Here is a 17,322-nt window from a genome sequence, read left to right on the forward strand (position 1 = left end):
TTGTTTTTCTAAGACTCACTCTGTATTGACAGGTGAATTCACAAAGAATGGACTGCGGCCGCTGATAGCACCATGACTCGCGCATCACTTGCAACCACTATCTGCCCCGTCTCAAGGTCTGATTCCCAAAAGATATTGGTCTAATGATATTACAGCGTGAACACGGCCATAAAGTCTTGCAGCCGAATACAATTTGTCCTTGTTTTGTGCCTGATGCAGTTATTCATGTGGTAAGGCATAAATTGTGGCTTTGCACCAAGAACACAGCAGGCAGGTTCAATGTCACCAAGTATAGCAAGAATTGCTTGACCTGGCAACCTGTATCTGCGAAAGATACAGGTTGCCTGTATCTTTACAGGTCTGATACAGGTCTGAGTTCAATCACAAATTGATGTTCTCCTTCAAGTATCCGCTCACGAGCATGCCAAGCGTGCTCGTGAGCATGCTGGTGACTACAATTACTGCTGCCATGATCCCTGGAAAGTCTGGGCATCAGTTACCACCGACTCTCTGAAGATGCTAATAAGTTTCACTCCAACTGCATGTGGCTATCAGCGTGTACGCTTGTGAACTGGACTTTTTTTTTCCAATGAGGCTCATTTACCAGAACTCCTTCCATAGATCATATCACTCATGTTCTTCAGCAACTCCACTGGCTCCCTGTTAAATACCGTACTGACTTCAAGATCCTTCTCCTCACCTTTAAGGCCCTTAATAACTTAGCTCCTTCGTATCTTTCCGAACTCCTTCACATCCACACGCCATCCCGCACTCTCGGATCCTCTTCTGCTCTCCAACTCACTACACCACTAGCCCACTTGACTACCATGGGAACCTTCAGTCATTCTGCCCCCCCCCCCCCCAGGAACTCTCTCCCACAAGACATTCACAACACTGACTCTCTTTCAACCTTCAAATCCCATCTCAAAACTTATCTTTTCAAACTGGCATATTCAGTCTGATCCACACTTCACTGAGTTTTGTGCAGATGATGATTTTATACTTATCTGTTGTGTTAACTTTTTAGTGTCTACCCTGTTTTGTTTTGATTTTATGCTGTCTGATACAGTGCTGCTTGTTTTTTTATTGTGTTCTGTAAGGTGTCCTTGAGTGCTCTGAAAGGCGCCTATAAATAAAATGTATTATTATTATTTATTATTTACATAGAAAGGGGCCAATTTTGTGCCAAATGTATGCATATTGCCCAATTTATATACGTGCAAATAGCACTGGAGCACCGAGACGCTATTTGCTTGGCAGCAGTTAGAGGTGCATTTCACCCTTTGTGGGTGCTTTGAGAATTACACTCTTTTTTTTCTTTTTTTACTACTTTATTAATCCCCGTGGGGCAATTCTTTCTCTGCATTTAACCTATCCTAGTTGTGTGGCAAGGAGCAGTGGGCAGCCGCCATGCAGCACCCGGGGACCAACTCCAGTTTGTCTTGCCATGCCTCGGTCAGGGGCACAGACAGGAGTAATAACCTTAACATGCATGTCTTTTTGATAGTGGGGGAAACCGGAGCACCCGGAGAAAACCCACCGCAGACACGGGGAGAACATGCAAATGCCACACAGAGGATGACCTGGGCTGATCCCCAAGATTGGACAACCCCAGGGTTCGAATCCAGGACCTTCTTGCTGTGAGGCAACAGCGTTAACTACTGGGCCACCGTGTCATGCCATATTCGTGCAGGTTAAGCAGCTGTAAAGGTCGCACAATGCTTTTGTGAATTCGCCTGTGAGTGTTTTGTCAGAGTGATTGTTATTTGGGGTGCTTTAACTGTGCGCTCTCCCTCACGTCTGTCGGCCGACCAATCGTGTAAATTCAGTGACGTTCTTGGTCACCTGATCCAGTGGCCTAATCATATCAAATATGAACACTCAGCCAGTCAGTCAGTCAGTCAGTCAGTCAGCCAGTTCGGTTTTGTAGGGCTGGCCCGCCATACGGTCCAGCCCAATAAATCAAAAAACAACCTTTCATCATTTCAACCCCCCGGAATCTGTATGTCTGCAAGAAAAGCGACCATTCTTAGAGAGGAGTAAAACCAGCTTTCATCTGCCATGTGGTCAAGATGTCTATCCTATCACCTAATCATCAAAGGTGCAAAGGGGACCAGTCTGGAAACCACTGATCTAGTTTACTGTACCAAGGTGGCTGCGTTTGATAGTGTTGCAGTTGGTCTAAGGATTCCCGGGGCAGGGCTGGTGGGCATCCTTGCCCTGATGGTGGTGGTGGTGACAGCACCGGGGGCAACTGGGGTTTGGGCTGAGGTGCCGGGGGTCTGGGTCATCAGAGACTGCTGGCTGTTGAGCAGGGACTGGCGCAGGGCAGGGAGGCTTTTCTATGGACCAAGGAAAAACTTCAGGGTTAAGCAAATAATGGCATTATAAAGAAGATGTACGATTTTCCATCTTTCACGGACCGACTGAACAAAATAAATAAAAATTAAGTAGGTCAGTAAGGAAGTAACTGAGTTGGCAAGTTAGCAATTAAGTAACTTAAGCAATTTTCTATGCTTTTTTTGTGGGTTTATGCATTATGACTGTAAAATCATGAAATTTACGGATTGAATCTGAGCTGATGGTGAAGAAACATTGTTGAGTTTGCAAAATTTCTTAAGTTTGAAAAAGCACATGTTCCTCTGTATAAGTTTTATTGAACATTATCGTCGCAATGCTTGTTTTACCACATGGTTTAAACCTTTTACTCGAGTGTTTATTGCTGCTCTTGTTTTAGCGGTTTTCTAAAACCATTCACTATTCCCATTTTACTGATATGCATGTAGTAGTAAAAACAGCAGTAACAATAGTAGTACTGACAAGAAGTAAGTATATCAGCGTCAGGTACTTTGAGGAGGGGAATGTTGTAGTGCTGTGGTTTGGCATATAGTAGTAGTAGTAGTAGTAATGGTAGATAGCTATAGTATTATGAGGTATTGTGATGGATGAGATGAGGTAGTACTGTGGGAAATAATAATAGTGGAAGTAGCAGTAGTAATAATAGCACATAATAGTAGTAGTACCTCCTCGAGGAGGGGAATGACGTAAGGTTGTAGGGCGTAACCGTAGTAGTAGTAGTATTACAGTAGTATGGTAGTATCTTTTAGGAAGGGGGTGAAAAGTGGCAATATTATAGTGTATGGTAATATCGTTAGGAAGGGGGTGAATAGTGGTGGTAGTAGTACTATAATAGTGTAGTAGTACCTTGAGAAAGGGGATGAGGTAGGGCTGTGGGGAGGACTTCAGCTCAGTCTGTAGCCGAGTAGTAAACTCTTCTGGCTCAATCTTGGCATCCTGAACAAAGAGAAGAAGCTCAGTGACAGAAAGAATAAACAGTCAAGAGAAAACTCAAGAATAAATTCTCTACCCATAAAATGAAAAGGAACATTTGGACTTACGAGCAGGTCCTGTACAAGGGCTTTCACATTCTTGGAGGTTTCTGGGGAAGGGGAATTGTGGGATGCCAGCTTGATCAGCGTGGCCAGGAAGTTCTTGCATTTTTTCACGTTTTCCTGCATCTCCTGTTTGACAGACAAATCAAAGTGTACTTCAGATTGGACGACACCTCTCAGCTGAATTCCCATTTTATCAACCTTGATCTAGAAGATACTAAATCAACACTCGTACAAGTCCAAAAACCAGGGTATAGAGACCTGAGAGGACTAACTTTTTTGTCTGCTGGTCACAACGGACACAGCAAATCCCTAAATAAACCAGCAACATTCACTTTTTAACAGAGCACTTTTGTTTGAGTAGAACAGCTTTACAATGACAGTTGGTTTCTATGGCTAAGTGGAGTTGTCAGAGTAGACAAACTAGAGAGCGTGAAGGTACGTGTAGACACATAAAAATCGGTCATGGTTTTGAGTCAAGTGTAGATCAGCCAAAAGTCTACCAACACCAATATGCTGATGGTGTCTTTTTCATCATTTATACAGACAAAAGAGTCAATCTTTCAACCCAACATAGATCTTTGTCAGGTAAGTCATTTGCACCTCCTGTTTACCTGACAAAGATCCACAACTGATCCTCGTGGTGTCTTGGAGGGTTTACTCACAGCCAAATGAATAGCACAAACTAAGTAACCTGCCACAAGCAAATCTACCAGTATTTGTCTTGTGGATGATGGTGATTTTCCACCAAGACTCAGACTTGTTATGGTGTCAGGTGCATGACCTGGGGCTACTTCTCAGAAAACTAACATGGAAAGTTAATTCAAAGTGACTGGGAGACTAATAAGGTAGTTTATTTAAGGTAAAGGGGATATTCTTCAGTTTTGGGAGTTTTTAGGGAGTTGCTTCTTATCCGATGCGAGGGTCTCAGGGCAGGGTGTTGTGTTGCTGTAAAGCCCCCTGACGCAAATTTGTGATATTGGGCTATACAAATAAAACTGACTTGACTTTTGGTCTCACAACACTGCTACTGTATAAATTGCCTTTAGGTAAGAAAACCCCCACATTTTCTGTGGATCCACAAAAGTCTGTTACCTGTTGTCCGAATGGAATGATCTACAGTAACAACACATGGGTCATATTTGTTACAGAAGGCATTTCCCTTTTGCGTGTATTAACAGAACTAGTAGTACTAACAGCAGCAGATTACTGTCTCCTACTATCTCAGAATGTCGCCACCTCATTTCCTGTGAACCTATGCACAGCACTTTACGCTCCGTCTGTGAGCAGGTTATGTTAACTTATAAGCTTAGGGGTATATGAGAGCATGTGTATCATGTTGACATGTTTTATGCCTTTCATGAGAAGCCCCGCAGGGAAAACCCAATCCAAGGACAGGCCTTATATCCCTGACCTCTCAGTTTCTATACAGATGTTCATCCAAAAAGAACAAGGGATAGTTAATTCATACCAAGATAGGTATATTTTTCATTATCCGAACCGCTTATCCGGCTCAAGGTCGCGGGGATGCTGGAGCCTATCCCAGCAGTCATTGGGTGGCAGGCGGGGAGACACCCTGGACAGGCTGCCAGGCCATCACAGGGCCCACACCCACACCCACACCCACACACACACACATTTACACCTAGGGACAATTTAGTAATGCTGATCCACCTGACCTACATGTCTTTGGACTGTGGGAGGAAACCGGAGCACCTGGAGGAAACCCACACAGACAAGTGGAGATCATGCAAACTCCACACAGAGGATGACCCAGGACGACCCCCAAGGCTGGACTACCCTGGGGCTCGAACCCAGGACCTTTTGCTGTGAGACAAGCGCACTAACCACTGCGCCACCGTGCCGCCCAAAAAATATATATAAATTACCACAAAAAGGTGTCTCTGCTGAAATACAAGCTGAGGTTTCCACCAGACGTCAGTGCTGAGGAAGCCAATTTGACGAGCGGCAAAATGTCTCCAAAAACTACGATAGCAGTCCCATTGAATGTATCTAATTTTTTTATCATATAACCATCTGGATGACCGAGCTGAATCTACATAATTACAAAAGCCAAGATAAACTTCAGAATAACACGTTTAACCATGACAGGGTGTCTAAAAAAAAAAAAAAAAAATTTGCGAGGCACTTTTTTGTGAAGCTCTTGTTCTCCCCTTACTTTCATTCATATTACCTAACACCTTCTGTTGCGTTGTATAGCATCTGGGTTTGGTAAAAGCATTTCAGGAGTAGACATGACTTGGAACCAACCTGGGACACCACAGGGGCCCTGGCAGCAGGTGTGGCGGTGGCTGTAGGAGTCGGCGTTGCGCCGCTAATGGTGAGGGCGGTCTGCACGCCAGCCGGCTTGGCCAGGGCCTGTCCCCCCGCCGTTATCACCGTCTGGGCCTTCTGAGGGGTGCTCATCTTAACAGACCCCGCTACGCCTGCAGGGGCCATGGTGATGGCCTTCTGAGAGGGAAAAAAAAGATTGTACCATGGTTAAGAAAATGACCACTGGCTCAATTCTCTTTTACATTGCAGGCATTTGACTGACACCTGTAAACAGATCAATGTATAAAGACTGTAAATGCAAGATGAATTAGATGAATTTTACCACTTTTGATCACCAAAACTCCAAACAACTGACAGAGAGGGCTAAGTTCAGGGTCTTATTGCTCTAATAATATCTGATATGACATTATATTGATAGATTTCTGTGAGAGCAGAATGATAATGTTAGAGAAACATAAAGGCTGAGACTGCAAATTAAAAGCTTTTTTTTTCTTGGTTCAAAATCTTTGGCTGTCGCCATGAAGCCGGTCTTCTCTACCAGCCACATTGGTGGATCATTTGAGATCCTATTCCATTAAAAAAAAAAAAACAACAATAATCTTGTTGGTTGATAAAAGAGTGAAAGAGACTTGTTAATTTGGGAATTTTTCAGTCACAACTGTCTGTAGACAAAAACAAGTTCCCTTTACCACACAGAGCTGTGAAATAGCCCTACTCAATATCCCACTGGTATAGTTAGTCAAGATAAGGATGGCTTGATACTTTTAACATGATTATCGTCGTATTGGGGTGACAAACCAATGACAATCACTGAAACTACATATATTATATATATAGTGATCTGTAGCGAGAGTAGGGTGCAGGTTGAGGAGAGCCTGGAGAGGTGGAGGTATGCACTGGGGAGAAGAATAATGAAAGTCAGTAGGAGCAAGACGGAATACCTATGCGTGGATGAGAGGGAGGACAGTGGAATGGTGAGGATGCAAGGAGTGGAGGTGACGAAGGCACATGAGTTTAAATACTTGGGGTCAACTGTCTAAAGTAACGGGGACTGCAGAAGAGAGATGAAGAAGAGAGTGCAGGCAGGGTGGAGTGGGTGGAGAAGAGTGTCAGGAGTGATTTGCGACAGAAGGGTACCAGCAAGAGTTAAAGGGAAGGTTTACAAGATGGTTGTGAAACCAGCTTTGTTATATGGTTTGGAGACAGTGGCACTGGCGAAAAGACAGGAGGCGGAGCTGGAGGTGGCAGAGTTGAAGATGCTAAGATTTTCATTGGGAGTGATGAAGAAGGACAGGATTAGGAACGAGTATATTAGAGGGACAGCTCAGGTTGGATGGTTTGGAGACAAAGCAGGAGAGGCAAGATTGAGATGGTTTGGACATGTGTGGAGGAGAGATGCTGGCTTCTCTATTGGGAGAAGGATGCTGAATATGGAGCTGCCAGGGAAGAGGAAAAGAGAAAGGCCAAAGAGGAGGTTTATGGATGTGGTGAGGGAGGACATGCAGGTGGCTGGTGTGACAGAGGAAGATGCAGAGGACAGGAAGAAATGGAAATGGTTGATTCGCTGTGGTGGCTCCTAATGGGAGCAGCCGAAAGTAGTAGTAGTAGCATATATACATATAAGTATGTATAAGTATGTTTATGTACGGGTTGCCCATTTGTTGGCATTAATGTGCGACAGAAGCTGCACCCTGATGTCCTAAATAGCAAGACCTTTGTCTTGCCATTTTTCAAAATGAAATACCAATTAACAATAACTTTCCAATCCTCTAATGCCAATATGTAGAATATGCAGAAGCAAATCATCTATGCTTTTGCACCAATAATAATTTCAAGTCGAACTGTGATAATATCACTAGAGATGCACTGATACCGATACCAGTATAGGTCCGATACTGTCCTCATGTACTCATACTTGTAAAACTACTCCGATACTACCACACGCAATACCCGACTAGACAACGCCAGTGAAAACAGAGTGGTGCGTTTTTCTGCCATTCATATAGGAAGAGGGTCAGACAGCCGAGCAGCAACAGCCGAGCAGCAGACGAGCATGTCGATGTGTCATTTGTCCAAACGGAGCGAAAAATGATGAAGTTACAAGTATGTGTAACTTGGATGAGTGCAGACAGCCAAGGCCATAAAATACATAGAACTGTGTAATATAATCTCTTTAAAATAGATTAATCCAGGTAGCGTAGCGGTCTATTCTGTTGCCTACCAACACGGGGACCGCCGGTTCGAATCCCAGCGTTATCTCCGTCTTGGTCGGGTGTCCCTGCAGACACATTGGCTGTGTCTGCGGGTGGGAAGCTGGATGTGGGTATGTGTCTTGGTCACTGCACTAGCGCCTCCTCTGGTCAGTCGGGGCACCTGTTCGGGGGGGGGGGGGCCTGGTGAAACTCCTCACTGTCAGGTGAAAAGAAGCGGCTGGCGACTCCACATGTATCGGAGGACGCATGTGGTAGTGTGCAGCCCTCCCCGGATCGGCAGAGGGGGTGGAGCAGCGACCGGGACAGCTCAGAAAATAGGGTATATGGCCAAAAACAATTGGGGAGAAAAAGGGGGAACCCACCCCCCAAAAAAAGATTAAAATAATCACCCCCTCACTGTACCAGCGGCAATGCAATGCAGCAATGCCACTTGTGGGGTTTTTTCATTGCACATTAAAATAAATCAGTCAAATCAATGTGTATCCATGATCCTGTAGTTAAGACAATTTAGGTAATTAATTCAGTACCAGTTAATATAGCCTATGCCCCCAAACCCTGCATAACACAACTGCATTATCACTTGGCAAAACTTGACATGTACGCAGAAATCTCCCCAGAAAACACGGCTGGCATGCAACCACACGCAACACACAAGCAGTTGGTGTAGCAGGAAAAAAAAAAAAAAACTCGCTCCACTCCGCCTACATGACGCACCGCGTCCTTGCCTAGCACCGATGATAACATATCATTTTAGTTGTTCTGCTACAGTTGTATATTGTATCTAAATCCACTGAATGTGCTCCATGTTACATTTAAGTGAAATGTGTGGCAGTGCCATGTTTGTTCAGGAGAACACAACGATATCCAAAGGAGTTGAATCAAGTGCAACTGGACTTGGTATTATATCCGTGAAGACGTTTCGCCTCTCATCCAAGAGGCTTCCTCAGTTTGTGCCTTTCTGACTAGACGAAGCTAGTCTGACTGGCTGGTGATGAGACTCAGAATTTATCCTCTTGGAGTCATTGTCAGAGCTATAGATGTCCATGGCTCTTGGCACAACGTTGAGTGTTAAAATGTCAGCGACAGCGTCATGTTGTATATTTAATTTGTTACAGTCAGAAAGTGAGGAAAATCTGATGAAAATAAAATGTACTTTCAAAGTCATTGTTAGAACTGCAATGGTATTATTAAGTACTCATATCGGTACTCCGTATTGGCAAGTACCCAAAAGTAAGTACTTGTACTTGGTCTGACAAAAAAGTGGTATCGGTGCATCCTTAAATATCACAATAATACCATGATACAACAACACAGGGAATTCTGGCCCATTAATAGTACTAATAGGTTTTGATAATGACCCATACTCACAAGGGTGTACAAAATGGATTAGGGTGTTATAGAATTTTCCGACCCCCCCCCCCCCCCCGCAGAATCTGACTCCCTTTGGCGAGAGGCTAGGATAGGATAGGCTAACCCCTACCCCCTAACGGAAAATTCTATAACAGGGGAACCGGAGAACACTAACCTGTGCGGTAGAGACGGAGGGAGAGGGAGACTGCACGATTCGGGTCTGGCCTGGGGAGGCCAGGCGGACAGTCTGGGGCGCACCAGGAGCCTGAGGGAGAAGAGGGAGCCCCATAAGTCAGCAGAGTGAAGACATGAATTGATGATCAAGTCAAGAAAAGCCAAGAAATCCAAGTCAATAGATGTACCTTGTTAGAGAACACTCCTCATGAGTTTTCTTTTGGAGGACGAACTCAGTAATCTTAGAAACTTAGGTGGATCGGCCTTACTAAATTGTCCCTAGGTGTGAATGTGTCGGCCTGTGATGGACTGGAGGCCTGTCCAGGGTGTCTCCCCGCCTGCCGCTCAATGACTGCTGGGATAGGCTCCAGCATACCGCGACCCGAATTCGGATAAGCGGCTTGGGTAATGGATGGATGGATGGAATTTAGTAATCTAACAGACAGTGGAAATCTTTGTGATTGCCACTTTAGCCTACCTACATAGTAGCTGTCAGTTGATTATCTTTGACGTTTTTCTCTGGTTGGTCCACCAGAGAGGAAGCTCAGCCTTATCCTCTCTGGTGGACCAATCACTGCTGACTGAAATAAAATTTGTCTGTTCCTGTCATGGTTCATATACACAACTTGAGATTTTTTCACAGGAAGGGTCGGGCCGAATACAAACGCTTTCAAAGGCTTTCATGACTTGAGAGTAAGCTGAATCATTATTGTTTTATCACAGGTGGCATTGATAGTAACAAAATGGACATTCATTTACAAATCGCAATTCCAATTAAGTTGGGACGTTGTGTAAATAAAAACAGAATACAATGATTTGCAAATCCTTTTCGACCTATATTCAATTGAATACACTACAGACACAAGATATTTAATGTTCAAACTGATCAACTTTATTGTCTTTTTGCAAATATTCACTCATTTTGAATTTGATGCCTGCAACACGTTCCAAAAAAGCTGGGACAGGGGCATGTTTACCACTGTGTTACATCACCTTTCCTTTTAATAAAACTCAATAAGCGTTTGGGAACTGAGGACACTAATTGTTGAAGCTTTGTGGGTGGAATTCTTTCTATTCTTGCTTGATGTATGACTTCGGTTGCTCAACAGTGCGGGGTCTCCATTGTCGTATTTTGCGCTTCATAATGCGCCACACATTTTCAATGGGAGACAGGTCTGGACTGCAGGCAGGCCAGTCTAGTACCCGCACTCTTTTTCTACAAAGCCACGCTGTTGTAACACGTGCAGAATGTGGCTTGGCACTGTCTTGCTGAAATAAGCAGGGACGTCCCTGAAAAAGACGTCGCTTGGATGGCAGCATATGTTGCTCCAAAACCTGTATGTACCTTTCAGCATTAATGGTGCCTTCACAGATGTGCAAGTTACCCATGATGCCATGGGCACTAACACACCCCCATACCATCACAGATGCTGGCTTTTGAACTTTGCACTGATAACAATCTGGATGGTCCTTTTCCTCTTTAGCCCGAAGGACACGACATCCATGATTTCCAAAAACAATTTGAAATGTGGACTCGTCAGAACACAGCACACTTTTCTACTTTGCGTCAGTCCATCTCAGATGAGCTAAGGCCCAGAGAAGCCGGCGGTGTTTCTGGGTGTGGTTGATATATGGCTTTCGCTTTGCATGGTAGGGTTTTAACTTGCACTTGTAGATGTAGTGACGAACTGTGTTAACTGACAATGGTTTTCCCAAGTGTTCCTGAGCCCACGTGGTAATATCCTTTACAGGATGATGTCGGTTTTTAATGCAGTGCCGCCTGAGGGATCGAAGGTCACGGGCATTCAATGTTGGTTTTCGGCCTTGCCGCTTACGTGCAGAGATTTCTCCGGATTCTCTGAATCTTTTTATGATATTATGGACTGTAGATGATGAAATCCCTAAATTCCTTGCAGTTGTACGTTGAGAAACGTTGTTCTTAAACTGTTGGACTATTTGCTCACGCAGTTGTTCACAAAGTGGTGAACCTCGCCCCATGCTTGCTTGTGAAAAACTGAGCCTTTCGGAGAGGCTCCTTTTATACCCAATCATGACACTCACCTGTTTCCAATTAACCTGTTCACCTGTGGAATGTTCCAAACAGGTGTTTTTTGAGCATTCCTCAACTTTCCCAGTCTTTTGTTGCCCCTGTCCCAGCTTCTTTGGAACGTGTTGCAGGCATCAAATTCAAAATGAGTGAATATTTGCAACAAACAAACAAGTTTATCAGTTTGAACATTAAGTATCTTGTCTTTGTAGTGTATTCAATTGAATATAGGTTGAAAAGGATTTGCAAATCATTGTATTCTGTTTTTATTCACGTTTTACACAACGTGCCAACTTAATTGGAATTGGGGTTTGTATGAAAAAGTTCAAGATTAGCATTCTAATACAACGAGTAATTGTAAATCGTTTTGTAAAACCATCGTTCCAAAGTGTCTTTATGCATGCTCAGCAATCCAGGTAAGAAAATTAAAGAAGGTTGAATCAGTTCATCTGGACACAATGTTTACTGACAGATATGTTCCATCACTCATCTAAGGGACCTCTTCAGCCTAAACTGACTGCACAGTGAGTCAAAGAGGCCATCTATGTGAAGAGGGGATGACCATCCCTGAACTGAGGGGGGGCCTAAGAGTACATCTGTCACCATCTTACAATGCTGTGATTACAACTATTCCCAAATCCTCTGTGAATAGTACACATGGCCATTAAAACTCTAGTTAATGGTCATACCTGTTTGCATATGAAACTGATCGTTGGTTTCGGTCATTATGCCACTGTATTGTTTATAAGGGTGGGGATACCTGCAGTCAGTTGAGACTGAAGAGCTCACTTAGATAAGTGATCAAACGTATCTGTCAATAAACACTGTATCCAGATGAACTGATTCAACTTTCTTTGATCATTGTTCCAAAGTACTTCACAGTGCAATACTAAAATACTTGACATTAATTATCAAAAAATAAATTTTTTCATCCATCCATTATCCAAACTGCTTATCCTTACTCAGGGTCACCGGGATGCTGGTGTCTATCCCAGCAGTCATTGGGCGACAGGCGGGGAGACACCCTGGACAGGCTGCCAGACCATCACAGGGCCCACACACACACACACACACACACAGACACAGACACAGACACAGACACACACAGACACACACACACACACACACACACACACACACACACATTCACACTTAGGGACCATTTAATATGGCTGACTTACTTGACCTACATGTCTTTGGACTGTGGGAGGAAGTCGGAGCACCTGGAGGAAACCCACGCAGACACGGGGAGAACATGCAAACTCTACACAGAGGATGACCCAGGACGATCCCCAAGGTTGGACTACCCCAGGGCTCGAAACCAGGACCTTCTTGCTTATGAGGCGACCGCGCTAACCACTAGCACCACCATGCTGCCTCAAAAATGAAATTTAAAATCTAAAATTTTATTAAAATTGAGTTAGGGACTCAAAAAAAAGAAGAAAGAAGCACTTAACACAAACACAATTAGAATGAGACACAATGGTATGAAAGTGAATATAAGTAGGTCTTGTGAAACTTCACCACAGCATAAGGTCAGAGAATTTAGATTTTGATGCTAGGGATGCACCGTGTCTCCTTGAAGTGACAGTCATTTAAGAAACACAGGCACCAATTTTTCCAGGTGTTACCATACCATTACCAGACTATACTGTAAAATATAGCAAAGCTGACATCCATCCATCCATCCATTATTTGAACCGCTTATCCTGCTCTCAGGGTTGCCTAACATCACCAAACCAATTCGCAAATACAAATTAGCCTGGAATCTCTCAGTTCATTTTCAATTTCCAATGGACACACACCAAAGTGCCTCTGGACGCAGTTGGATAGAACTACAACCAATCAGAGCAACGAAACGTGTGACGCAGCACTGAGCGACGGAAAAATGATTCAAGCACAGTTGTTCGTTCTTTTAGAGAAAATATACCATCCAATTCGTTTAATACTGTAGCGACAGCGGATTCAACAGACCATTCCACATCAGCGGCAGCCATCTTTGTTGTTTACGAAAATGCCTCAATGGCGCGCCTCTTTACAGTCACCGTATCAAACCCGGCCCATATTAGATAAATGGTTGTTGTTGGCGTGACCCGGGCCAGGTCGGCTGGAAATCTGTCTGAACAGGAGGGGGGCCAGACACATCTGCCAGAGCAAATAAAACATGAGCTCGCAGATTCGTCTGGTTCCCACACGAGAACATAGCACTTCTATTTGTGCTAAATAGGCAATGAAATGGAGATCATTTCGGAGGAAGCAGGTCATCTTCGGAAACCTTTATCTGTCTTCGCCGTTCTTGTGCCGTTCATTTGCGCTTCAGCTGTTGGATACAACATCGAATATGTCCCTCCAGCACGAAAAGGACGATAAGAGGACAGACTGTTGAAGAGTAGCGCTAGGTGATATGGAAACTATAATCGCAATAATCACAGGGAATTTTACATGATATTGATATCCAATACAATATCTGCTTACATATGAAAAATACCACCCAACTGAGGTTCACCACATTGACCTGTTTGGTAATGTAAAGTTTGTCAAACCAAAACCAAAGAAATTTTAGGTAATAGATTCTCACCGTCACTGATTTAGATGACTAAATTGTGTATCACAATATGACAATATCTACATTTCATCCCGACACAATACCACTGAAAGATGACAAACGGCAGTATTATATTTGCCCAATGTCGGTGAAGAGCTAGATACTCTGCCTCACCCTTTTAGGTTTTGACTCCTTATCTGTATCTTTCTTCATGTCTACATTTGACTCTATCCGTGTTTTTTTTTTGTATCGTGTTAGGATTTCTTAATAGGAAAACCCTTTCTGTTTCATCACTGTGCCAATGAACTAAAAGTAAAGTAAACTAAAAAAAGTGCATCAATAGATTGAATAGTGGCATTACTGGATTTTGCAACCTTAACAAACACACAAACAAAAAAAGACTTCAACGAGCTCAAAGGGATCGTCAACTCTAGTGTGTAAGAGTGATCCAGTAGTTAGAGATCACTCTGTAACCGAAAGGGTTATTATAGGCCTAATTGTATCTAAGTATCAGGCAATGTGTCAATCAACTGCCATGTGTGCTTTCAAAGAGTCCCTGATCACATGTTCACTCATCACAGGTCACTCAGGAAGAGTGCAGAAACTGAATAATAACAAGAATTAGCAAATCCCCTTTTCCTCTTGCTCTCCTACTGAGATGCCAGTGGTAAAGTTCAGCTACAGAACAGAAGCGCTGGCGATGGTAGAGATGTGGTGTCAGCAAGGTGGATGCTAGCAGTCACGTGGGCTTGAAAACGTATCCTGTCAACGAAGAACACCCCCTCTCTCGACTATTGTTACCTCGTCAACATGCAAAATGTCTATAATGTATATCTAAAATGAAGTACCTTATCAGTGACATACAGCTCACAACACTGAATGGTTAAAGGTCTGCAGACCAGTGTCCCTTTCTCTAAGCAACACAACTGTCCACCAAGTGTGTGTGCAAAAATGTGACTTTGGCTCTCACCGAACTGGGGGTGCTAACTCGGATTGTGGCACCAGCCGTCGGCGTTCCAGGTCTCGGGGAGATGTTGGCCACCGTCTGGCCCTGTTGGGACTTTGCCTGGGCCTGGGCCAGGACCTGTTGTGGGACCATGACCAGCTGGCCTGTTTCTGTCCGCACCAGAACCATGCCTGAGAGGGGGAAGAGGAGGTCATCTTTAAATTCCTCTAACAATGACCCTTAAGATCACATACTGACAAACGAACTGTTATGAAAAACAAGAGAAATACACAATGAATTTAATCATATGAGGGTTGTACCATCATTTACCACTCATAACAGCATAAATCGATGACAAATACTGAAACATTATGGCTGAGGCGGGTAAGCTGGTCCACCAGCCACTTTGGCAAGTAGCCAACCATGACTTAGACTTCCCATAGGATTTCTAAATGTCTAAGTTTACATAACCATAAAGTTCTGCTTAATTTGCAATAACTTACATATTAACTGTTTATATTCTCAACTGTTTTGCTCTAGTTTGTGTAATCATGTGTTGCCTCATTGAGTGGATATTGTAGATTCCCTACTGCTTGTCTACTGTTTCCACTCAGCACTTCATGCATGTCTATCTGTCCTGGAAGAGGGATTCCTCCACTGATGCTCTTCCTGAGGTTTCTCCTATTTTGTTTTATCCTGACAAGTTTTTTTTTCTATGGAGTTTTTCCTCATCTGAATCAATGGTCTAAGGATATGGGGTGTTGTACATTACATAGAATGTAACTGCGAACCCCTCCAGGACTAAATTGTGATTTAGGGCTATGCACGCAAATTCAAATTGACCAGATTTGACTCACCGACTTGTAAAACAGCTTAAGTGGCCGGTGATTTTCTTTCTTATTTTTCAACGTGTTCTGACAACTGTTGCCGGCGTCCAGAATAAATTTGAAGGTGTTGTTCTGCTAATGACTGGTTGTCTGTTTTCTAAAACTTGCTGGATGGAGCCAGCTGAGTGATGCTGGACTGCTGGCCACAGCTCAGAGTCTGTCTATAAATGAACTGCCTCCTTAGTAACCTTATATTAGCAAAGTTTAAAGTCGTGAACTAGGGCGAGCCGGTGTTTTTTACACCACTGCATTTACTTCCTTACCTGGGGGTATGGTAAACCCAGGAGGCAGCTGAATGGTGGTCTGCTGCTGGGGTCTCATAGCCAGCTGGGGAGCAGCGGTCCTTGTGGAGCTGGTAACCAACCCAGGTCTCTGCTGCTGGATGGATGTAGCCATCACCGATGTGCCGGGCGGCCGGACAATCGTCACTGCGGGCTGACCGACTCCATTGACGGCTGGTTTGATGCCGGTGGTCGGCGTGACGGCGGTGCTCGTCACACTTTGAGTCTGGCTGATGGTGGCGTTGACAGCAGGCGGAGGGTTGCCGCCGAGGATGACGGAGTTGCCGGAGACGGGCTGGTTCGTTACCAACATCTTGGTGTGCACAAGAGGGTTGCTGTGGTTCATGACCTGAGATGAAGTGGCTGCCGGGGAAGCTGCGCCATGGGTAATGACGGGGGAAAGCTTTGGGTCGACACCGTTCTGTGACATGCTGGACACGGGGCTCGGGTGCCTCTGCAACGTAATGGTTGGAGACGCGACCGAGGACTGAGGTACGGAGAAGTTGGGCTGCGACGCCACGGAAACAATAATACTGGAGCCCCCGGCGCTGACAGTACTTAGAACAGCGTTGGCCCCGGCTGGAGGGGGGATCGCGGGCGAGTTCACCAACTTCACAGCTCCAGTGTTCCCGTTTAAACTTTGTAATCCCGGCGAAGCAGTCCTAATGTTTGCCGCGGTGATGATGTTTGGGTTAGGAGTAGTCACCACTGCTGTGCCTGCCGGACCCAGAACAGTAGCCCTGTTAAAGCTAGCAGCAGCAGACTGAGTGGACAAAGTTGCGGATCCCGGTACGGGAGAAATAGTAGGAGATGTTCCAAGTGTTACCAAATTGGATCCAGCGTTTATTACGCCCCCGGTAGCTACAGAAGAGGTAGAGGAGGTGAGGATAGTGTTGGTGAGCGCCTCTTTAGCGCTAGGTTCCTGGTCTAACCCCGCTTTTGGATGCCCTTGTTGTGGCTGATCTAGAGACCCCACTTGATCGCGTAGTTTCCCTGAGAACTGACTGACAGCGCCCGAAGGTCCCTCTCTTTTTACTTCGGAATATGAAGCAGCAGAAGTCTTTTGATTACCAAGTTGCGATTCCAAAGAGCCAACTAAGTCGCTAACTGCTTTCTCATCTACCTCATTGAAGAGCATGTCCTCCAGTGGGTCGGAGGCTCCCGCCATCTTTGATGTCGGACCGTTGTGCAA

General features: G+C 44.5%; 1 protein-coding gene across 1 annotated transcript in view; it reads right to left on the bottom strand.

The window, feature by feature from the left end:
• LOC130114148 (transcription initiation factor TFIID subunit 4-like) overlaps window positions 1-17,298 on the bottom strand; it is a 41,918-nt gene extending 24,620 nt beyond the window's left edge. The window contains exons 1-7 of the mRNA XM_056281930.1: window positions 16,113-17,298; window positions 14,987-15,153; window positions 9,426-9,515; window positions 5,664-5,861; window positions 3,399-3,521; window positions 3,205-3,294; window positions 2,148-2,342 (exon numbers count right to left, since the gene is read on the bottom strand). Coding sequence (XP_056137905.1) covers window positions 2,148-2,342; window positions 3,205-3,294; window positions 3,399-3,521; window positions 5,664-5,861; window positions 9,426-9,515; window positions 14,987-15,153; window positions 16,113-17,298 — 2,049 coding nt within the window. The remainder of the gene's footprint in view (window positions 1-2,147; window positions 2,343-3,204; window positions 3,295-3,398; window positions 3,522-5,663; window positions 5,862-9,425; window positions 9,516-14,986; window positions 15,154-16,112) is intronic.
• Between the last annotated feature and the right edge of the window lie 24 nt (window positions 17,299-17,322).

This window comes from Lampris incognitus, chromosome 6, assembly GCF_029633865.1.
Source record: "Lampris incognitus isolate fLamInc1 chromosome 6, fLamInc1.hap2, whole genome shotgun sequence".
NCBI classification, from domain to species: domain Eukaryota; kingdom Metazoa; phylum Chordata; class Actinopteri; order Lampriformes; family Lampridae; genus Lampris; species Lampris incognitus.